This window comes from Hoplias malabaricus, chromosome 14, assembly GCF_029633855.1.
Source record: "Hoplias malabaricus isolate fHopMal1 chromosome 14, fHopMal1.hap1, whole genome shotgun sequence".
NCBI classification, from domain to species: Eukaryota; Metazoa; Chordata; class Actinopteri; order Characiformes; family Erythrinidae; genus Hoplias; species Hoplias malabaricus.
This window is the reverse complement of record NC_089813.1, coordinates 9,953,497-9,977,488: the sequence shown is the minus strand read 5'-3', so window position 1 is coordinate 9,977,488 and position 23,992 is coordinate 9,953,497. Positions and strand designations below refer to the sequence as shown.

At 37.2% G+C, this 23,992-nt stretch overlaps 2 protein-coding genes across 3 annotated transcripts; one reads left to right on the top strand and one right to left on the bottom strand.

Annotated features, from left to right (window-relative positions):
- Nucleotides 1-1,427: 1,427 nt before the first annotated feature.
- On the top strand, nt 1,428-7,967 carry csf1b (colony stimulating factor 1b (macrophage)). Its single transcript, XM_066644327.1, has 6 exons — nt 1,428-1,493; nt 3,139-3,201; nt 3,774-3,944; nt 5,327-5,513; nt 5,594-5,730; nt 7,881-7,967. The coding sequence occupies exons 1-6, from the start codon at nt 1,428-1,430 to the stop codon at nt 7,965-7,967; spliced, it is 711 nt and encodes a 236-aa protein (XP_066500424.1).
- A 5,510-nt stretch (nt 7,968-13,477) lies between these two features.
- On the bottom strand, nt 13,478-23,744 carry rbm39b (RNA binding motif protein 39b). 2 transcript variants are annotated; one of them, XR_010795320.1, is made up of 17 exons: nt 23,439-23,744; nt 22,331-22,388; nt 20,687-20,736; nt 20,398-20,583; nt 18,943-19,002; nt 18,759-18,812; nt 18,467-18,584; nt 18,217-18,369; nt 17,986-18,123; nt 17,819-17,884; nt 17,529-17,733; nt 16,734-16,814; nt 15,765-15,873; nt 15,224-15,329; nt 15,025-15,103; nt 14,613-14,918; nt 13,478-13,573 (listed from the first exon to the last, which is right to left on the bottom strand). XR_010795320.1 is itself a non-coding variant. In XM_066643619.1 (16 exons), exons 2-16 carry the CDS (start codon nt 22,379-22,381, stop codon nt 14,818-14,820), a joined length of 1,557 nt encoding a protein of 518 aa, XP_066499716.1. In that variant the 5' UTR covers nt 22,382-22,388; nt 23,439-23,744; the 3' UTR covers nt 13,647-14,817. The 2 variants fall into 2 exon arrangements, 1 of the variants encoding a protein (XP_066499716.1); XM_066643619.1 differs by lacking the exon at nt 13,478-13,573 and having other exon boundaries at nt 13,647-14,918.
- Between the last annotated feature and the right edge of the window lie 248 nt (nt 23,745-23,992).

Below are 23,992 nucleotides of genomic sequence, written 5' to 3'. Positions count from 1 at the left end.
ATTCAGTGAGCTGAGACTCTTCAGTCATAACTCAGAGGTATAACATTATAAAGTATTACTCCACCCCACCCCAAATAAATAAATTATTAAATCCTAAACAAAATTAAACTGAATCAGTTGAATCACATATCGGATTCATTTAAACAAACAGAAAGAGTCAGTTCCAGAAAATATGTTAATCTTTCCATCACTACTAGCATGCTTCACAAAAATATTTTTCTAAACAATAAAGTCATCAGCTGTTAGAAATATGACTGAAAAAGAGTCCCATTGCATAAATAAAATACTCACAACACCAAATCATTTGAAATGTTTGGTGTGTCAGTTTTTTTTAGGGGGTTTCGGGGGAAACCTGCGCTCCATTCACTGACTGAAGAGCTGTTATGCAGATCCCTGTAAAAAAAAAAAAAAAAAAAAAGAGCCTTGGCAGTTTTTGTCGGTGATGTTTGTTGCAATAAACACTATGTATATCCTGTGAAGGTTTGTACATTTGTACTGAGATATTAAGCTCCCTCTTGTGGTTCAAAGAGAGATGATATTGACCATGGCATGTACCCTTTTTTCCATCTTTTTCCATATCTATTTGCATAAATATTCTGAATCAATGACTTGACATGTTGACATAACATGTTAAGTATATATATTCTCTAAAACAGTTGGCCAATTTACATATTAGGCATCTTTAAAAACAATTTTTAGGTTTATATATATATATTATGTTCAAACATGTTACTTTTACCTAAAACCATGTTCATATGCCAGATTTCCTTTCCCTGAGGATGAATGCTTTGTATAGGAATGGCAAACAATGTTTCTTTCCTAGAATAATGCTGAATTCACACAAATCACACTCATTATCTTCTTTCCAGTGCCTTATGAGGAACTAACTATAATCACTTGCAAATTAAAAGGAAAAAGTTTTAAAATAGCATTAAAGTATCAATCAAAAGATTTTTTATTGATCATTACAACTAATAATTGATTTAGCAATTTCATTTATAATAATAAAAAAAATCATACTCTAAAATCAAGAACAACATTATTCTGATATTAAACCAGTTAATCTGAACAGTAAGAAAGCTACTGTGTTTTTTGGCTTTTGTTTTTGCCCAAAACATGTCACAGACTTTTTAAGAAGATTCCAGGGAACTGTGTTAATTTTTGGACATGTCCCCTTTAAATAACTCATATCCAAACAGCTTATTATATGCTTATGTAAGCAATAACAAAAAGGAATGTTATTACCTTGAAATATTAGTTTACAACTATAATGTGCTTCTTTAAAATGGGGAGAGGTGTCCCAGCTTTTTTCATGTTTGTTGTTTTCCTGCGAACTCTGTCCTGTAAACGTGTGTAATTTTGTTCCAATATATTTCTAGGTGAAGACAGTGTGTGTTCTTGTGCTCGTGTTTCTTCCCCTCTCTATGATGGACATCCCTGGACCCTGTAGGCACTCCATAACTAAAGATCACCTGCTTCTAATGAAAAAACTGGTGAGGGAACATCCAGATGTGGATATATTTTTGCAAAAAGCACTGCATTAATGCAACAAGATGGGTATCATACTGCAGTTGTGGCTATTAATGTTCATATGACTGACACTGATATATGGACTGGAAAACCCATGTCAACCATTCCGTACGGAACTGCCTTGTTCTTTCCCGCTTGATGCTGAAGGAAGTGATTTTGTAGTGTGGAGGAAGTGTTGTTGAAGTAGCCTCCATTCAGCCCATGTTCCAAAACCACTTTCCTAAAACACGTGGGTTGATAAGTGAGAGAGACGCACAAGGTCTCATCTTCAAACACCTTCACCTACCTCATGTCTCATTCACATGTAACAAAACACCCATCAGTTACAGCGGTGTTCACTCTGGTTTGCCCTCTGGGTTCATCCAGCTTCTTTTTATTTGAAAGTCCTCCCCTCCATCTTTTTTCTTCCTCCTCCTTTGTTTAGGCGCGAGTGCCATGCCTTGGGGGGTATGGTGATGTAGTGCACAGGCAGGTAGACCATCCAGTTCTTACATCCTTTTGCCTGCATAGAAAATAAATATTGTTTATTAATATTGTGTCAGAGCATTTGATTTACTGATTACTATGTACAGGGGTTGGACAATGAAAAGCGCGTTATTTTGCGGGCAATCCAGTCTCTTCGTCTTGGGAATCACATATACAAGTCCTGCACAGTGGTCAGAGGGGTTTTAAGCCATTCTTCTTGCAGGATAGTGGCCAGGTCTCTACGTGATGCTGGTGGAGGAAAACGTTTCCTGACTCGCTCCTCCAAAACACCCCAAAGTGACTCAATAATATTTAGATCTGGTGACTGTGCAGGCCATGGGAGATGTTCAACTTCACTTTCATGTTCATCAAACCAATCTTTCACAAGTCTTGCTGTGTGTATGGTGCATTGTCGTCCTGATACACGGCACCGCCTTCAGGATACAATGTTTGAACCATTGGATGCACATGGTTTTACTGGTGCAATGTAAAGTTAATGAAGATTGGCCACCAGGCTGCTCCAATTTAGCCATGAAACCTCCCACACAAAAATGACAGGTGTTTCAGTTTCATTGTCTAACCCCTGTATATCTGGTGTAGAAAAGAAAGGCTCTGCCCATTGCATAGAGACAACAGTTTAATACATTACTGTGGGGTGTGTTTTATTTAGTGACACTTGACATAAAACAAGATTCATAAATAATTGTAAACAATTGTTCTGTTTGGGCTCTGGTTTCCTCCCATGGTCCAAAAACATAGGTTGGTATATATTGCTATTTAAAAGTGTCCATAGGTGTGAGTTTGTGAGTGAATGTGTGAGTGCTACACGTGCACATATGAAGTTTCCATGCCGTTTTTTGTTTATTAGTTTTTTTTTTCCAGGTAACAGCAAATGTTTTGTAACACTGGGTTGATGAGATTCTTGTAGTAGTTAGGAATAACATGATGATTATGATGTCACATTTTATGAATAGTAAAAAGAAACGTTTAATGAAGTACAGGAAACGCTCACTTTTGTTCAACGTGCTGTTTGACATGAGCTGTATCATACTCTGTTAATATCACTTGAAATCGATGCCATACTATCTATTTACACTGCTCTAAAATAAAGCATTGTCAGTTATTATTTCCTTTGTTTCTCAGATCAATAACCAATTGTGGAATGGATGTTCAATAACCTACAAATTCATAGAGAGGAAAAACCTGGTAAGACTAAAATCAGTCATTTTGAAACTATTGAATAAGTGTACGCCAAATTAGTCTCCCTTCGATTTAACGGACATTGTGTTTCACATTAGCAGTCTGAAAAAAAAACGTGTTACAGGTTACACCTCCGAAAAATGAGTTAATTGGTCTTCTTACCCTTGTGACTAATTAATTTCATTTATAATGTTTTTATTCTCTGTGTTTAAATGAACAGTAAAAGTTAATGTAAAGCGTTTCTACTCCTGCTCCTGAAAAACTTGAGTTTAGTTTTGGAACTTATATTCCTAATTCATGTAATCTTGTTCTACAAGAGCATGGGAATGGAAGTCAGGTGTATTGAGTTACACATGCTGAATCCACAGCAAGTTCTTTGTATGTCACTTAGGGCAGTAAAATGAATTTAGACATATGTGCAAAGGGCAGGAATAAAAATTGTAATTACTGTCATAATGCTCCAGCTCCAGGACAGGACGTTTTGCTCCCTTGACTCTAAATGAGAAATTAAAGAGCATGCATCTGGGAATTAGACTCACTTGTTTACTTGTTTAAACGTGTGCATTTTTCTCTTTCAGAGTGCAGTGTGTTATGTGAAGGCAGCATTGCCATGTGTGCTGGACCTGCTGAGTGTTCATTTCAAATACGCAAGAGGCTCAGACAGTGCTCTTTCAGTCCTTTCACTAAAGAACCTCATCCTTAACATCTACTCACAACGCTGTGTGCCTGCCCTCAATGAGGAACTTGAGGTGTGTGTGTGTGTGTGTGTGCTGTGACATCTCTGCTAATTCATTTACATTCTACATTTGTATTATAGATTTTAATTAAAAGAACACTAGGTAGTAGTTTTACATTACATATTTTCTAATAGGGAGAATAGATCCTCTTTTGTTGCTACTCTGGGCTCGGCATTGCAGACATTCCCCTATGTAACTTTTGGAGGAGAATAGAACACAATCCTGAAAAAAACATAATATATCTGGCTGTTTTAACTTACTTATGTTCAATAACAGGCCAATTACAGGACAAGGGGGAAAGGTAAATAGGAACCAGATTTTTAAAAAGGAACATATATGTTGACTGGACCTATGAGAAAGAGTAGAGCCATAAAGTTCTTGGCTGCAAGTCCACTGAATCCAACTGAACTGAGTACCTGGGCAATTTGCTTAAGCTTTTACTGCTATAGGGCTGTAGCAATGATGCCTTCTTCTCAGGAAGAAAGTCCTCCCCTGGTCCACAGCTGAGGTGCAAAATCCCTATCCATAGTCTACCCATACAAGACTGCTTGTCAACTTACTCAATTAGCATTGCACCAATTTTCAAGACTCATTAGGAAGGGTTGAGAAGAGAAGAGCAGGCCATGTAAATTCAGATTCTCCAACTCACTAGACACAGTAATGCCATATCCTCTGCTATGTCCTCTTCCCATGGTCCAACAGTAACAAAAACAGATATGATGTAAGAATACAGTGTACTTATGGTAGATTTGTATGCTTATTATCAGTTTTAGATATAATGTTGTAGCAATCTCATGTAGATTATAACATTTTTAAACCAGCTTTAAGGTTTTAATCTCTATCACATTCATGTAAATATATTTATGTTTGAAACAGAAGCAGCAGATAACTGAAATGTACCCATTTATAATCTGCACAAGTTTAGAACAAAGGAACCTAACAAACTATACTCACTAGAAACTAGCATTGAATTGTTTATTGCCTTTTACGTGCGATGATATTTTTACGCTTTACTCTAATTTCATATCTGAAGTTGAAAACCACACTCAAATCTCATTGTCAGATAACAATGTATAAAGTATGCTGAGCAACATGTGGGCTACACTGTAAGAATCACATAGTGCTCCTGTATGGTCAGTGGAGCTGAGAGAATATACAGTGAGTGCAGAAGTAATTCGGTGGTCCAAAGGTTTATGCTCATTGGGGCATGTCCGGCATATTCAACATATTCAACCTGGATCAAGTAGAAAATTTAACTGTGACCAGTAATTGCTTCATTTTTTATTACATTCTGTGATGTCTATATTAGTTTACATTTACATTTGCAAAAGCAAATCTTTTTCAAAAGCAATCTTTTTTTCCCCCCCATTAAATTTTCTCCCCTCTTCCTCTAGGAGGACCCTGTGGAATTTGAGAAGGAGTTTACTGATTCTCCTTTGCGAGCCCTGCAGAGAGCTGAAGAGATTCTTGTTCTCTACCTGCAGCTCATCACACAAACGCATACATTTGTGGACTGGACCTGTGAGACAGAGTACAGCAGTCACACAGCTGTGGCCACTACACCGCTGCCCACCAGTACAGGTACACTCAGGCCCTCCGACAGACCAGAACAACAATAATTTCAGTATTAATGATTTAAGTCTTTTATGTGTTAAATCCAGAGGCCTCTCTAGGCCTGCTAGAACAAATTCACCAGACTTCCTCAGAGGAGAGCTTCTACAGACTGGGCTTCATATCGCTATCCATAGTAAGCGGGGGGCTTCTCATCCTCACTGTCTACTGCCTTATTGACAGAAAGGTAAGTCATCTTAATCAAAGCCTTTTAACAGTAGCCAATGCCATTTAGACGTATAGTTTGTTGTAGTAACTATATTTTTTATATTTTCCCAAACAGAAATGCCAAGGTCAACAACAAGACCCAAATATGGATTCAGACAGGTTGTAATTTTTAGAGCTGATTCACTAAAGACTGGTAAAACTTTTTATAACCCCTTATGACCCTTAAAACTTTAAGGCTTCCTAAACTCTACAAAATGGGATTATTTGTCATTATAACTCTGTAACATAGGATTAAAAATAAATAATTAAATAAATGATATAATGTCATCCAACTCATAACTTGCTTATTATTTCTCTGTTGTACTGCTCCATGAGTGACTGGGAAGGGATAAATTAAAAATGTGGAGGGAAAGGGACTCCCCAGGGCTGCAACTGGAGCTAGTCCCATGACAAAATTTCTGCAGCCTGTATATGTTACACTTTTATTTATTTTATTTTATTTTATTTATTTATGTTCTTAGCATAACACATGTTACAAATAAAAGAAAAAATATGACAGGGAAAAACTTTTCTCAGCTCCAAAACAAGATTAAAAACTGATTTATTCATTCCATTGGTTTTGAAGACTGAGAGGTTGCTGTTTCAAGTAGAAAAATCAATATTCTAGATTTTCCAGATGTGATAGATGCTTTAACCTTTTCTGCCAGAGAGAAAATGTTTGGACTTGGCAGTAAATGTGAAAGTAACATACCTAAGGTGTTTCAGGTCTCATTCCTACAAAGCTGAAAGAATTTCAAGTTGGGGCTTCTAATTTTGGACTGTAATATTTATTTCATATTTTATTTCATAGACGCTCTCTAGATTAAACACAGCTATTTCATGGGTCCTCTGTTTTATCTTACATTTATGAAGAATATATGAGGAGGGCATTGTTATCTGAGTGGGGCAGGCCAGTTCTGGTTTTGTTCTCTCATAGAAAAATCAACTTGAATCCAGAATAATAAGATGATGACTGCAGAATAAAGACTGCAGTCTTCATGTGAATATTTGGCTAACAGGTTGAAACTTTCATTATCATATTACCATTCCAAATAAATACAATGTTCAACCACCATCACCTTTAACTTGCATGCTAATTTGTAAACAATATTCAGTAAATTCAGTAGGGTCGCGGGGGGTCCAGAGCCTACCTGGAATCATCGGGCGCAAGGCGGGAATACACCCCGGAGGGGACGCCAGTCCTTCACAGGGCATGGTCACATCCTATAAGTCAGAAAACTACATGAATAAATCTACACTATCAGTGCTACGAATGTGCCAGACTTAATGGTTGTAGCTCGAAAAATGGAACTCACGACTATGTTTACAGAAATTGTGCTGAACAAAATAATAGGAAGAAAAAGAAAAAAAGCTAATTGGCTTTGACCAGCCAACTTAATGATAAAGTAAAATCTTAAAACAAAATAATTTTGGTTGTAAACACAGGTCTGGACAGCTATTTCAATAGCAATATTGGTTGGAAAACACTCAAATAGATATTTCCACCAAATTGTCCTGTCTTTGTTGACAGAGAGCAGTATCAAAACGTTGTGAGGAATGGTTTTTGTGTTGTCTGAAGTGAATGTGCTTATTATATATTAACCTTAATGTAGCATAAGGACTTTGCTTCTAGTCTAATTGGTTTTGTGTGTGACTTAATGATCTCTGACTTTTACATTCACTAAACATTTCCACATGTGTTCAGTACACCCCATAGCTACACAGTCTGGCCAGAACAAAAAAAAGAAAAAAAGAAAAAGAAAAAAAAAAACCATGGTTCTTATTACTAGCTTTACTTATCATAGACACCCTTTGTAACTTTGTAGTCCAACAATTACAGATTCACATTTGTAAATCTTACAATCTTCATTACAAAAAACACAAAGAAACAAAATGAGTCATAAAGTTAACGTGCCACTTAATACAGCTCAAGGTAGATGGGTAACTTTAGAAGACTAAGCTAAAATGAAATAACTTGTTATGGGGCCTAAGTTCGTATTCTAATATAAATTATCCTCATTAATACCAACAGACATTAAATTTTGTTCTGGACAGAAGTAAAACTAGAGATGTCAAATTCTGAGGAGGTCTTCTTCACAATTGTTAAATTTCCTTAAACCCTCTAAGCAGCAACAAAGCTCCGAGCTGGGCTCCCCTCGGCAAGAAAATTATCTACAGAACAGCTCCTCTCAGGCAACAGTCCAACGCATTAAGTAGCGCGTCAGAGTGGACCGTTAAGTGAAAGACCTGTATAATTAGTCAAAATAAAAGTCAATACGAAAGCAAAATAAAGCAGTCTGATATAGATAACTGTGAGATAACTCTTGCAGAGAGATGGAAGAGTTGGCCGGTCTTGTCTCTGGATGCTGTTATGCTCGATGTATGAGAGCTTGGGAGTAGGGTAGGATGACCAGATCTGAGATGTTAAAAAAAGAGGGGGGGAATGAACAATTCAATATTTACAGAGAAGGTTATCGACCAATAACGGTAGCTTTACACTCAGACCGTCCAATCAGAAGATTTTAGCCTACTTCACCACTCCCCCTTCTCACTCAAGCGAACCAATCGGAGTAGGGGAGGGCGGGACTAGTTTGTGAACGAAACGCTTCTCGAAGTTCTATGTAAGCTCTAGAAAAACAAAATCCCGGACGTTTGTGAAATTCCGCCCGGACATTTTTTTAAGTCTAAAAAAGAGGACATGTCCGGGTAAAAGAGGAAGTCTGGTCACCCTATAGTTAGGAGATACAAAAACATCTAGGAAGAATGAATTAATATAATGCTTTAACTTATAAATCATATACAAGTAAGGTGCTATTTAATGAGGCATCGCGTAAATGAATGTATTATGATTTATGACTTTCTCGTTATGAGAACGTTTTCAACCTAATGGACTTTTCAGAAAGTATGAAGGAGTTTTAGGGCCACTGCGTTGAAAAAAATAAACAAGATTCCAAGAATAAAGTCAGAATTCTGAGTTTATATAACAATCTCAGAATAATTCTCAGAATAATCTCGCAATAAGTCGCTGCAGGTATAATAGAGCAGACAACCACAATGTAAATGAGGAATGCAGTGTATTGCTCAAGTCATACTTTCAGGAATAAATACTCCGTTCTCTGCCACATCAGGACCAGATTGTGATTAGTACAAACCGGATTCCAAAAACATTGGGACACTAAACAAATTTTGAATAAAAACTGAAAGCAATGATGTGGAGGTCCCAACATCTAATATTTTATTCAGCATAGAACACAAATCACAGATCAAAAGTTTAAACTGAGAGAATGTATCATTTTAAGGGATAAATATGTTGTTCCAAAATTTCATGGCGTCAACAAATCTCAAAAAAGTTTGTATTTAAACTCTGAATCGGTGCAAGAATCGATCGTTCGTTATGGCTCATGGACTTGTACAATAAACAAAAGCCGTATGCGTCGCAGTCAGGAGCTGTACTGACAGGGTTTAGTCAACATGTTGTGTGGATCCATCCATCCATCCATTATCTGTAACCGCTTATCCAATTAAGGGTCGCGGGGGGTCCAGAGCCTACCTGGAATCATCGGGCGCAAGGCGGGAATACACCCTGGAGGGGACGCCAGTCCTTCACAGGGCAACACAGACACATTCACTCACACCTACGGACACTTTCAAGTCGCCAATCCACCTGCAACGTGTGTTTTTGGACTGTGGGAGGAAACCGGAGCACCCGGAGGAAACCCACGCGGACACGGGGAGAACACACCAACTCCTCACAGACAGTCACCCGGAGCGGGAATCGAACCCACAACCTCCAGGCCCCTGGAGCTGTGTGACTGCGACACTACCTGCTGCGCCACCGTGCCGCCACTTTGTTGTGTGGATGCATTTATTAAATAATTGTCTTCACTTCACTGACTGCTTCTTTCACAACTCACAATATAGCGCACAGACTGAGTCTGTCTGTCTACATATTATAAATAATAACCCAAAACAGTGTTTATCTAAATATTCTGACTTTATTCTCTGTATTATACTGACTTTTTTTCTCAGAATTACTCCGAGATAATTCTCAGAATTCTGACTTTATTCTCGGAATCTTTTTTTTCCCCCAGTGCCATGGTCCTTAAACTCTGTCGTAAGAAAGTGTTCAGGACATGGTCTCAATTAATGTACTCCATATGTTGAGAACACTACAGGTGGTATTGTTGTGGTCTGTATGACTAAGGCAGCTAAACTAAACCACGGAATTCATGCAATGCTGTGCTGTTGTTTTTTTCCTTTTTAGTTTTTATTGATACTTCAGTATAAACTTCATATTTTACAGATGATCTAGCATCATTAAAATATATTACAATATAACTGAGCACATTTTAAAAAATGCACGACGGACACCAAACATTCTTAATTCATAGATGTCTTTTACTGTCATTATTATCAATGTTAATAAAAAATCATTAATATATCTTTTTTTTTTCTTCACATTCCACAGCCCAGATGTCCATCCAGAGAGAGAAACCCTCTCAGCAGCTCTTCACCTCATGGATATGATGTCTGACTTCTAACAAAAGAAACCCATATGGTGAACAGTCTATGCCTTTCCCATCTTGTGAAGAGCCATGTTTTGCATATTCGGCAAGACTTAATTTTAAAGGACCCTGTATATATGTATTATCTCAAAAGTTGTTTTTTTTTATAACAATACAATCGTATAATACTAAGATGTCTCCCTTCACTATGATGCAGACGGGACTATAGCTACATTACTGCTGTCTCAGATTTTTACAGATCATTGATATAGGATTATTTTTTTCTTTAAAAAAAAATTAAATGCAAAAAGACATCATCTACCTGTATAGTCAAAGTATCAAGTGATGTGAATGTACAGCCTGTACTGCAGTTAAAAACCACCCAAAATGGTTTTTATTTTTGCCATAATTTGCATGATTTCAAAAGTGTTTGCATTAATGACAAAAGCAGCAAAGCTTTTGCTTTAATAGCTCTTTCATAGTTTACTAAAGAATACTGTGCAAAATTGTTAATTTAACGAGTTATCCTCTGGTATGACCATCAATTAAAGACTATTTTGAGATTTTAATGTGAAAATAAACTCAGTGACAAGAAGTGACACCACAGAAAACATCCCAAGGACATCTGGAAAGTTCTAAAAGATTTGGAAAGCACAATCATATTTGAAAAACTTTCACCATTTTAAGTACTGCTGTGTTTCCACATATGGTTGTCATGTGGTATGACCTCAAGAATACAATTAATATGTTTTTTTCCCCCCATTATCTTTCTGTATCTTCTTATTTATACATTTTGTCAAGAACTTTGTTGGGACGAAGTCCTGTTTTGTTTAGGTGGCCGGTTCCATGCCTTTTAAATTTGACTAAATTCATAAACCTCATGTGGCGTGACCACTGTGCCCGATACATATTTTCCATTGGCTGTGTCTCAGACATTTTGGGAAAAATCCACATAGCCTTGAATATACTATTCATACCACCTGAAATTATGCAACATTACCCAACAATGATGTATCGGACAATCAGTGCCAGATAGGTCTGTGTTGGACCACCTAGAGCCAACCTTGAAAGAACTTGGGGTGTCACTCTTCTTGATATCAGTATCCAGTTACTCAGTTCCAAAATAAGAACTTTAATCTTAGATCAGAAAGGTTGGTATTGGTGGGGCCATAAAGACAGATGCTGATCTTTCTCTTTGATGCAGATGCAAGCTTCAAAGTTGGGCAGCCCAAGTTCGTTTATGCATAGGCTTTACAGAAAAGCCTGCAGTGAAAGGCAGTTCTGATCAAAATTATTAATACTGAAAAGTACTCTGGAAGATCCACTAAAAAGTCTCTAACACTGTTGCACTTTTTGTAGAATGTTTGATAAAAATTTAAATCAGTGTTTTTATCGATATATATATTTTTGACAATCATAATATAAACTGGATGATTTGTATGTTTTTACTATGCTGATGTTTTTTAATTTAGAAGCTCATTTGTTTGCATTCTATATTATCACAATACTGTAATATCAACCATAAATCAATCAATAATTTTCCAAAACCACTTCATTCTCTTCTGGGTAACAGTGAGTCCGGAGCCTGTACAGAATAACTGGGTGCAAGGAAGGTACCCAACCTGGAAAGTCCCCTCTTTCTCGTCAGTAGAGTTAATGCTTCTACAAATATAGTTATTTTTATTTTAAGGTGAATTCTGAATCAAACTGTATAGAACTGTTTTTTTTTTCTAAAGTTCTCTACATCATTTGTTTTAACTGTTGTTGATCATGTGGATTAGGTAATGTGAAATGCTGTATTCCTTATTAAATATACCAGTCCAGAACATTAATCACAGAGGTAGTGTGTTTAAATTAATTTTAGCCTTGTACTTTTGCACAATATTTGTGTTTGATGTAATTTGTTTTTAAGGTTTTAGTAATATTGTAAGGTGATCCAGGTATGGCACATTCATAGGAATATTCATTAATATTTGTAGATATTAATGTTCTAGAAATACACTGTCCAAACTTTAAGAATACAAAACTTTATATAGACTTTACAAGGAAAGTCATGATTGCCCAATGTAATTTTTAAGATATTCGCCACTTAAATTTTGTTTCAATAACTATTCAAATATCTCAGTATTAAACATTGGTTTTCATATTTGAAAAACTTAAGATTGCTCTTAATATTATTGCATAATGTAAGAGTTTCGTACAGCATCTGCAGCCGCTTTGCATTTCTTATAAAAGGAAACATCTGATTTACAATAAATATTCACAATTATTTTACATATACTAACAATACAGAGCAAAGTTCTGAGAGAATACGAACTAATTTACCGTGAATGATTTAAGTCTATCATATAAAACAGAGACCACCCATTTTATGGTCCTGTAATAGAAGAGTCACGACCTACATTCATAGATGCAAATGAAAATGGCACCTTTACTGCTGCAACTACTTATTATTTTTTCTTCTTTCCATTTGTTACTTTAAACTTTAACTTTGCTTAAAGGCTTTCTGCAGTTTAGGGTCTTGCCAGCTGGCACACTCATAGGAAAATGATCCATTAGAGGAAAATAACCTGCTTTCAAATGCAATCTTTTATGGTGCTCATTTAAAAGATAACATTGTGACCCATTTATCTTATTTAGACAGTTGATATGCTTATGTAAAGGTGCTGATGAACACGAGTGCTGGAACGCTGAGGGGCTAAATTTGCTGATGTCAAAATTCATATTTTAAGTTTGCTATTTTCAACATTTTTTTTTGTGTGTGTGTGTTTTTGTGTTTGTTTTGGTGGCAGGAGATATTTGAAGTTTATCAGTGACCACACTGGAAATTAGCTACCCGTTACTGGTAAATGTTTAACAAGCCCATATGCAGCTAAGAGAAATGAGACTATTGGTTTGGCAAGACTGACAGGAGCCCACTGATAATGCCGGGTTTTTCACCCTGCTCATTTCTTTTCCAACAGAATACAGGTTGTGCTGTTGTAAACTTCACCCTCTAAGTTATTGTGCTTACCACTACAGTTTAAGCATTAACAGATTATATGAGCCTATCAGGTATATATATTGGTAGGTGTTCTTACTCTTCTAGAACAAACCAGAACCTCTTGTGTAAAGTTCTAAAAGATGTCAAAGACAAAGTCTGCTAGTGATTAGGGCCAGCTGGTAGGGATAAAATGAAGGGCCTTTGACACACACTCCAATATGATTTAGTAGAAAAACGTTGGAATAGTATTTATGGGCAATTTGGAACACAGCCAGCTTCACATACATGTCACAGCAAGGGTCCAGAAACAAGGTGGAGAGCTGCTCTGTGCTGATCTGATGAGGAAGAAAGAAAAATGTATTCACATTTTAATCACAGAGGTTTCACAACAGCTAAGTAACAACCCATTTGCCCACTACCTTCAGAAAAAATGTGATATGTACACACAGGCCTCCTCAAATTCACAGCCACAGTTCTAAAATCATAGCCCATTATATATGGAGAATTGCTTAAAAAAATACAATAAATCTGCTCACAATGATAACTGAAATATATAAATCTATAAGATTTGTTTTGTTATTTAAATATTAAAACAAATTAACTTAATATTTTTTATACGTGACCCACAGCAAAGAATGCAAAGCTCTAGGTGACAGAGTTAACCTCATTGTAGTAGATCGTGTTATACCTTATTAAAAATAATGTGCCAGAGTTTAAAATGAACAAAATGGATGGAAGGATAGATGCTTTTTTTAAAATAACAGTAATAACAACATTTTTGTCCATTTTATGATAACTGAATGTACATAAGCTTTTAGACTACATTTGAAGTAAGGGACATTGTGAAAAATTTATTACTTTAATTGTTTTTCCTAACTTCACCACAACAAAACCTGTACAACTGGTGCATTTCCTCTCTAAGTAGGAAACAAACAAATAAAACAAAATGAACCCTCAAACTGCTTTCACTTATTTTCAAAACAATTTTAATTAGCTTTTTCTTTACAAAATCAAAAAAAGGTTTGATTACAAAAAGCTATAAATATAAAGTGGTCTCAGACTCCTGCGTGCATCTATTACAGCTCAAATGTCGTTTTCCAACCTTTAAAAAAAAAAAAAAAAAAAGGGTCTAAGGACCACATTGATACACCTAACAACAGGACGAAGACAGAAAGAGAAAAGCTTTGTTTGAGAAAAAGCAAGCTCTGTTCAATGTCACGTCACTAGGCATGTGCTCTGAAAAGAGTATAAGAACAGTTATATTAAAAAAAAAAAAAAGTATAACTGCCTTCAAAATCTTTACAGCCCAGTGTGGCTTCAGCTTTTCACAGACTTTCAAACAACCTGAACCTGAATCCTCATTTACAACCTTACCTAGTTTGTAGGTAACTGTATCTGAGGTCGAGAATGTGCTCAGGCCCTCCAAGGACAGACAATAGCTGTTTAAATTTGGGTTAGAAAAATAGCTGGTGCAGGCCAAAACCATGTACGATGACTTATTTACATCTCCAAGATATAATGGGAAGGAGAAGGAAAGAGGGAGGGAAAGAGAGACAGAGGTCCACTGCAGGAGGATGGATCACCGACGTGTGGGCATCAATAACTGTATAGCCGTCACTGAATCTGGGAACAGTCTGTGATAGGTGGGTAGGGGCACGTAGGCAGCTTTAATCATTTTGCCTGTCATGATGAAAACAATGCAAGATGTTAAGTACGATATTACGTAGTATATGTAGTCCAGTTACTCATATATACCTCAGTCTGAGAATAGCAGTACAGTTCTTACCTGCAAACCAACGTCCATGTAGGGCACTGACGGCTGCCATTGCAGCAGGAATAGTGGGGCACTTCACATACACGTTACCCTGCAAGAAGACACGACATCAGTCCTGCAAAACTATGAGGAACTACAAAGGCATGGGCATGATCTGCCCCAGAAATTTACTAAGGCCTGAACATCAATAGATTTGTGCTGCAATACTTACTTCAGCTGAATTCTTGTCTACATAGATGTGAACAACGCCTCCATGTTTATTGCACTCTTCAATTACATCATCCTGAATTTCTCTGTCCCAGCCTGGTTCGTTTTCACTTAGAAAAAACAAACATAACAGTTTACAATTTAAATATGGACAAACATTTTATAACACAAGATTTCTACTCAAAAAGGACAATATTGCTCTTCTTAACTCACATATCTTGCTCCAGGATCTGCTCTCATTATTGGCTAAGTTTTCTGTGCATTTGACGTCACATCTAACACCTAGCCTTTTCTCAATAAAGTTTCATAAAATAAGTGCATTGTCAGCTGAACTATTTTGCTGGTTGGTGGTTGACTCTTTTCAACACAGTAATTGGGTAACAGATTAGAGCAGATGCCTTATAACATTTAAAAAAAAAAAAAGTCCTTTTAAGACTTTAGATTTTATATTTATTTTAAAACTTGACAAAACGTTTTGAGGGCCTGAAGGAAGTCTATGCTCAACAGTCATAAACAATCAGCCACAGACGTCTGGACAGACTTACGACTGTGGGTTGAACATGTTGGAGAGCTGCAGGCAGTGAGTGGCCAGTGGTTGAGTCGGGAGGTTCATGGCCTGGTTCATGCTAGGGCTAGGGATCAGGGCAGGGTTAGCTGTGAAAATACAGACAAATGGCACTGAGTGATAACATACAATATTTAAAAGTAAACTGAGCATGTTGGAGCTGTCCTCAAACTGAAGGTTGTGTGTCAGACATGACATAATTAGTTTAGGATGTAAAGTATATTCTATGAGAAAACTTACATGCAATGTAAATAGAATGAAAACACTGCACAAAGTCTGGATCAAAGCAGCATACCATGAACTACCAGAGAAAATCCTAATATTATTGAAGAATGTTTTACAACAGACATCGCCAGACAGCTCAGAATGAGGAGGACTTAACTGAAAGGAAGTGATGAAACACCATACCTTTCAAAATGCTATTGCATAAGGTTTATGTTTTATAACCACACTCAGATTACGCAATGAATCTCATAGGTTCAGACAGAGATAAATGTATTGCACTTCTTTGCCCAAGTACTCTTCTCTAAATAAACTTGACCATGTCAGCAACATTATGTTCAGAGCTACCTAACTCTAATCAGGATGTCCCTACTTCGGCAAAATGTTTCTCTGCTGAACCCTAACCAGTTCATATAAGTCGTTAGTCAGCAGGTTTAGTTTGTGCAGCTTTGTCAACTATGCTAGACTGAAATCTGGACCTCACTGTGGAAAATATGACTACAGATCCAATATTAAGGTTTGCATTTGAGAACTACTGCAAACTGTAAAATCTATAGTTTTCATTTTACTGAAGCATACAACAGGCACAGATGTGAACAAAACGGAAATGTTAGCCTACTGGCTCCAATTAACTGAGGAAACGAAAAAAAAAAGCCTTCAACGGACCTGCACAGTTTAACTGTGATAACATGCTCAAAAACAAAACACAAGTAAAAAAAATCCTCACCCCCAGGCAGGTTACCAAATGAAAGAGAGCCGCTCATCTGCAAGGCCTGCTTTGCAGCAGGAGGAATCTGTAGTCCAGTACCTATGAGAGTTGAGGGGAAGGAGAGTGGATGTGAAAATTAGCATGTAATAGGACAAATGCAATGAAAACCAATCATTTAGGCTGAAATTATATTAACTAGTACATTAAACATTACTGATGTACTTTTTTCAATGAATAACAGCAAAACGTCCCTCAATGTGCTCCCAGCATTTTGCTACAGTTGTGCAGAAAATGAAGCATTGTGAGCAGAGTATCCTAGCTCTGGTTTCCTCCCACAATACAAAAACATGATGGTAGGTGGATTAACGCTGTGCCAAAGTGCCCACAGCTGAGTGAGAGTGAGAGGGACAAAGTCTATGATGACTTGTAATGTACTGGCGCCCTGTCTAGTGTGTGTTTCCTTCCTACTATATGCTGTTGCCTCTCTACAAAACAGCTCACGTATTGTAAACTGCCACGTCACTACTTAGTTGGACGCTGATGAAGTAATGTCAATGGTGATGTCAATGTTTCAAAGAATGCAAAGTGCTATGGGTGTCTAGTGCTATATCAGAGTAAGTAAGGTAGAGAGAGGTTTCTTGTATGTAATTAAGATGCATTAAGCCTCACGGGTCCAGTGCTGTGCTAAATTGAGGTTTGATTGCTTTAATAAGGCACATTAAGCTGTGAGAACATAATAGTTCTAGAAACAGGCTTTAAGGCTCTTTGTTGTTCACTGTACATTGACACAAATAGATTCACAATAACCCCTACCTTCTGCAAGTCGGGCCATGAGCTGCAGACGGCCTGTTGTTCCCAGGTCAATGCCTGTTCTCTCCAGCTCATCATTGTCAAGGAAGGAGCTGGCTGATGAGGCGTCTGAGCGCTCTGTCACATGACCCACTTTCATCGGCCGGCCGGCCAGCTCAAAACCATTTAGTTGCTCCAGGGCCTTCTTGGCACATTCTGCATCTGCAAACTAAAACCACAATCAACTCCATTAAGAAACAAGACATGTTTAAAATGTCTCCTGTTAGCTCATGCAGGTCAATAGAGATACTTACTGATATGAAGCCATAACCTTTCGACCTCCCAGTCTCGCTATCCATCATTAATTGGATGCCCTCGATCTAAGCCAAGAATAAATTAACTTATTAGTATGAGTTCTATATAGGAATAACTGTGCCTCTGCATCAGAAGGCACACAACAATAATAGTAGTATAGTCTCACCCTTCCAAAAGGCTCAAAGATGCCTCGTAGCATGTCCTCTGTGATGTTAAAATGCAGAGAGCCAACATAGAGGCGCATAGGGCCAGCGCCACCTTTCTGCATGTTCAGGGCTGCTGCTGCTGCCCTGTTCTTCTCAGCCTAAATCATAATATGAGACTGTTAGATATCACACACGCAAAGCCAAAAATGGAGATAAGAGAATATACTTTAACTGTAAGGGATAACTCAAACCTGTGAGGCCTGAACAATGATTGGCACTCCCAGCAGCCTCTGTCCTGTAAGTCCAATAGCCAGAGGCACAGACGTTGCCTCAACAAACTCAACATAAGCAATGCCCTTAGACCTTCGAGAGTTCCTGTCCGAAATCATTCTAACATCACGCACCTTAAGTAAAGGGGAAAAAATAAAGACATTTCCTTATTTCCACAAACAGCAAAAAAATATGAATAAGTTTATTTATTAGAAAAAAAAATTAACATACTTTGCCCACCGCAGAAAAGAAGTCCTCCAGGTCTCTGGGTTTAATTCTAGCAGCTAACTGCATGCAGAACACCGTACGAGCATCTCTTTCCTCTGCACTGAGATTATCAATTGGCTGCCTGTGACAGAAAGGTGATTAGATCCTGTAGGTTATAGCAGAGTACAAACTAGCAAATAGTGTTGCCTTATCACCTTAATATATTCCATAGCCAACAAATAAAACCTCAATCCCAATGAGTGACAAAAACCAAATCACAACAGGAAATTCAATAATTTATGAGGCATTTCCTCACCTGACTGGGCTCTTGTCTTTCTTAAAAGGACTTTTGCTTCGGGAACGCCTTCGACTATAAGAAAATAATAATAATAATAAAAATAATAATGAGACATCTCCATTTATTGACAAGTGTATGCTATTTCACACCATGCACATTCAATAGGCAGCTGAATCCACATAAGAGATTATGTCATAATAACCTTAGTTTGGTGGGTGGGCCAATCTTCCCTCCAGGACCTCCATTAAATTTCGGCCCCAAACTATGACATCAAACAAGGGTGTTTCTTTAGCATTGCAGACCACTTGGCAAAGTACAGGAAGCACTACTACATACTGGTGCATGAGGGCTACTCTCAGATCAACTGTGGGGTTATAAATCAAGCTGGGCCAGATGGACACCACTCATGATCATGTAAGAGTTTGAAAATTCACAATGGCGAAGGCCCTCTTAAAACCAGAATGGAGCAGTTATTTTGTAAAAACACTAAACATTAATGTAACAATAGCACCAATGGTGATTTTTAACTTGAAGCTGCATTTCCATCAAATCAAAAACATGCTCAAAGCATGATATTATCAAAAATGAGTTTATTGACCAATAATTATATAAAACAATAACTTATTATATTAACTGTACTCTAGAGAAGCAGGCCATTTGAGTGACACTTGTTTAACTTGCTAAAATGCCTGCAATTTATTCATTTTTCTGCTGTATATAAATGTTTATTTACAGCAGATTTCCAAATGAAAAATTCTGGATATAGGCATAAGTTCACAATGGTCATGTTTATGCATCTGTAATAACAAAATACATAATTATATTATGCAACATATCAGACAGGCAAACATACCAATCTTGCTTAAAACAAGATGTTTCTAACACAAAATGAGCAATAAATGCTTTTATTTGCCCCCCCAAAAAAATCCCCGTTTCCCACTATGCTTATAAATAGTCAGACAAGTGTGGCACAACCAGTTAGCGTTAAACCAATAAGTATTTATGCCAGTGCCAAACTAAGACTTATAATGAACCTATAAATGACCAACAAGTTTTCTTTTGCCTGGAATAACACAGTGTGGTAGGGAAATGTGCTAGAGATATAAATGAAAAAGTGAATAGTACTGAATAGCAAACCCTTTTACTGGCATCACAGCTAATTTAAGAACAGTATGATTGCCAACATTATTTCTGTATGCCTCCACTGGAATTTTGGATGATTCTTGTTGGAAGGCATAATATTGAACAAACCCAAGTTTTTTTCTGCAGACTGTCTGGTGTTTTCCTCTGAAATTTTAAAGCAGTCCCCTTTTCTCATGATGTTATTTATTTTGACAAGTTTGCCTAGCCCACTGACTGGAAAACATCCCAAAGCATTCCATCCTCAACAAATGTGGATTCTTGAGATTTAATGCTTCTCCTTTCTGGCACCAAATGAAAGACCCATCTATTATTAGACCATAAAACTGATGACCAAATCTTTTTTTTTTTTTTTCAGGTGATTGTTTGCAAAGGCTGTAAGAGCTTTCCCATGTCTGTCATCAAGAAACGGAAACCTCCTTGGTGGACATGTAACCACTAATTCCACCAGTATTACTACTGCAGATGGTCAATGTGATGCATGATGTAATATCACACTGAAAGGAGCTATACTCACTAGGGGCTCTTGTGGCCTTTGTACCGCCCATAACGCTCAGGACTACGTGAGCGGCGACGTTCTTTGCTGCGCGATCGCTTCTTCTCACGACTGTGGCTTCGGCGACGGTCCTTGCTTTTCTTTCCATCCTTGCTCTTACTCCTGTGGTGATCAGGACTTGTGCTGCGACTCCGGCTACGCCTTTTCCTTCATAGAAAAGTGAAAAAACATCAACATTTGAACCATTATCACCCCACACTAAGGTGTTTTTTTTTGTAGGAAGCACTAAATCTAATGAATGGCTACTCACTTCTTGCTGTATTCATCATGGCCATACGCACTAGAGGACTTGCTGTCACCCTAAGCAGGGTTGATAGAAGAACATCATGAGGACGGTGAGGATACATAGCAAGTTGTCAAAAGGGATAGGGGAAAGGGAAAAGAGAAAATACAGAATTTTTTTTCATTTAGAAATTCAAATAAATATTTCTTTTCTGGTCACTTCTATCATCAGGGTCCAATATTTTTTTTTATCACTCAGCTTCAGAAGGTCAAAATTCTGTTCCTTATCTACATTGCTTTGTCACAAGGTATCTCTGCCTTTGACAAATGGAATACAAAGTATATGAAAGACTCCATGTAGTTAAATATTTTGGGATGCTAACAGAATCCATGATGAGGCCTCCAGGTCCAGAATCTGAAAACGACTATACCCTGCTATATTAAGCCTATAGCTTGTGGCTAAGTACAGGTCATTAAAGGGTTTTCCGGGGTTGAGGTGTCATTCCGTGAGATCTTCACCCATTTGTGCGGTTGGACTGTGAGAGCGCGATGCCATCTCTGTCTCACATCTCGTCCTGAAGCAGACAGGGATTTACACGGCTTAGTCATAACGGGTCCCAAGAGAAACGGCATCAAAGTAATCAAAAAAAAAATGTAAATAAAAAAATAAAAAAAATAAATAAAAAATACCACTGAAAACCTCAAGATTTTTTCTATATATGCCTTGCCACTACATAGAATCTATCTTTTTATGTATTTTTATAATTTATGTGTTAAAAAATAAAAACAATAAAAAAGTACCTTGTTCCTAGTATGGAACTACCTGGTGACATATCAATCAGATTAATTAAGATTTGTTTGTGTACTGCCAAATAATCTTAACAAGATATTGATGTACTACCAGTGTTAAAAAAAGCATGCAAACATCACTGATGTTGGCTTATTTGAGCTGGAGGTCATTACGAGATATTAACTTGTGAGACAGTATTCATATTCTGAAATTTCCTTTAAATATCATAAAGCAAATATGTAGCTGCTTATGGAGATACTAGTGACATTTAACACAATACAACTGTGTTCTTCTAAATGGACTGACTTAAATACAATTGCAACATGTCACGTGCATTACAATCTGGCGAAAAACAATCTGCCAACTATCACAACCGCAATAAAAAGATATAAATATGGAAGATGGCATTGTTAAGGCAACAGCAAAAATGTGAATACTGTCTCCAATTCATGTCAGGTTATGTCCCTATTTCATCCTTTGCCATTGGATGCTCCTTGTTGACATCAAACAGACTGGATGTTCTAAGATGAAGGTCTTTAGATATTTGACCTAAGGGTTCACAGTACAGCAATACATTCCGCAATGACTACCTTACTTTTTTTCACAGTTCACACTGGAATCAAAGGTGTATTCAGGGAAGTAGAGGTGAGATATCATTAGGCAAGTCTATAAAAAGAGATAGACGGGCATTTATTTGTAATTCAGGTAATTTGCTAAACATCACAAAACAACAACATTCTCTCTACCACTCAGACAGATAGACTTGTCAGTGAGACATATGCTACCAATTACAGAAATTGAGTTGCCATTTTATACCAAATACTCAAAACGAACATTTGTGCCTATTAATATAAAGTCAAATAAACTATTAGAGTCACCCACCTTCTTGTAAGGAGCTTCCAGCATGGCCTCAATATCAAACTCGTCTGCCATTTGTTACCTGAAAGTCAAAACAATTTACAATCAGTAGCTATTATTTTTGTTTGCCATTAAAGTGGCACTCCAGTCTAAAATTAATTAAATTTAAATCTAAGACTAAAATAAGATTAACAACTTATTGATACACTTGGTGTTCTGCATTCACACATATTTGCAGTTTATTTTTCTCACCAAAATATCCAGCATGTAAGCTATTATATAATCACACTAATTTTGAGAGTGCATGTGGTGTCATATTATACTGACTGCTAGCTTAATCATTTATTTTTGTCATTATTCAAATAACATGTTCATTCAGACAGTAAACACAGTTGAACTGCTCAATTATTCAAGGTACACACTACCCCAGCACTGCATTAAGATGCTATGTTAAGATGCAAATATCTTTTTTTTAACAAACACTGTAATTTAGGTTAATCCAGGTTATTCTCATTTAACTAAGGCTTAAGCTCAAACGCTTTCTGCTTGCTAAACACAACGTAGTTTTGGAAAAAACATATTCAACACACAAATTTGTGTTAGGGTTAGTCAATTGTGTTTAGGCAAAGTTGCACAACACCCATTGATGCAGAAGTGGTAGTTGAATTACTGAAAACATTGCACAAGGTAGGTAATAAAATCGTGTTTGAAAACTGTGCTATAAATTTCTATACTTCAGCAGTTGTGTGTTTATGTTGTGAAGATTCTGGAACTTATCAATCCTCGTGTTAAACATACGGTGAACTCAAACAAAAGGCTGGAACAATAATATAAGCAGGATGCAGGTTTTACGGGGTTGTCACGCCTGTGTTCTTCCGAGCTTCTATGCTGACGTTAGAAATACGAACAGCGAAGGCAGTTTGAAAGGGGCCGATAGGAGACTCACGTACATTGGTAATTTATCTATTCAATCTCGACATTACGTTAACTTGTAGCTTAAGCCCAAGACACAAGGAATGTTTCGTTCAACTCGGGCATAACCTACAGCCTTGTCTCCGTTAATACAACTCAAAATCGACTGGAGAGACCAATAAAAACCCTTAAATAATAATTTAAGAAAACAAATACCAACCAGTTTGCTAAAAAGTCTAAATTCCTGTGTGTTATTCCGTGGGACGTCGTCGCGAAATGACACTGGCGCAAACTAGCGCTATTCACATACAGATATACAAAGGTTATTCTAAACTTTTAGACTCTTTTTCGCCCCAGTAACTACGTTAAAACAGCAGTAGTCTTCACTGTGATTATGTAAACCCGCATTAAATCGGAGTAAACGGTATAATATCCTTTAAGCCACCGTTAAGCAGTTAGCCGCCTAGCGAGCTTTAGCTGTTCCTGAGTTACCCGACAACTTCCTCCAAACTGCACAAAATGGCGGCGGAGATTTGGAGGGGTTTCCCATTCCAAACTGCACGGATTCGCCAGGGTTTAGGAATGAAAGGCGTTACGCTGATATTCAAAATTTTCTTCAGAATTTCATTTTAACAAGGTAAACAAAGATATTCATAGTGGGTTGGTGTGCAACCTTGAGTTTTAGAGAGATTTATCCAGAATTGTTTAAAAATGTAATGGAGCTGAACCGGCAATTTTTCAAGCGAAACATTTTCACGATGTACATGATGCCAT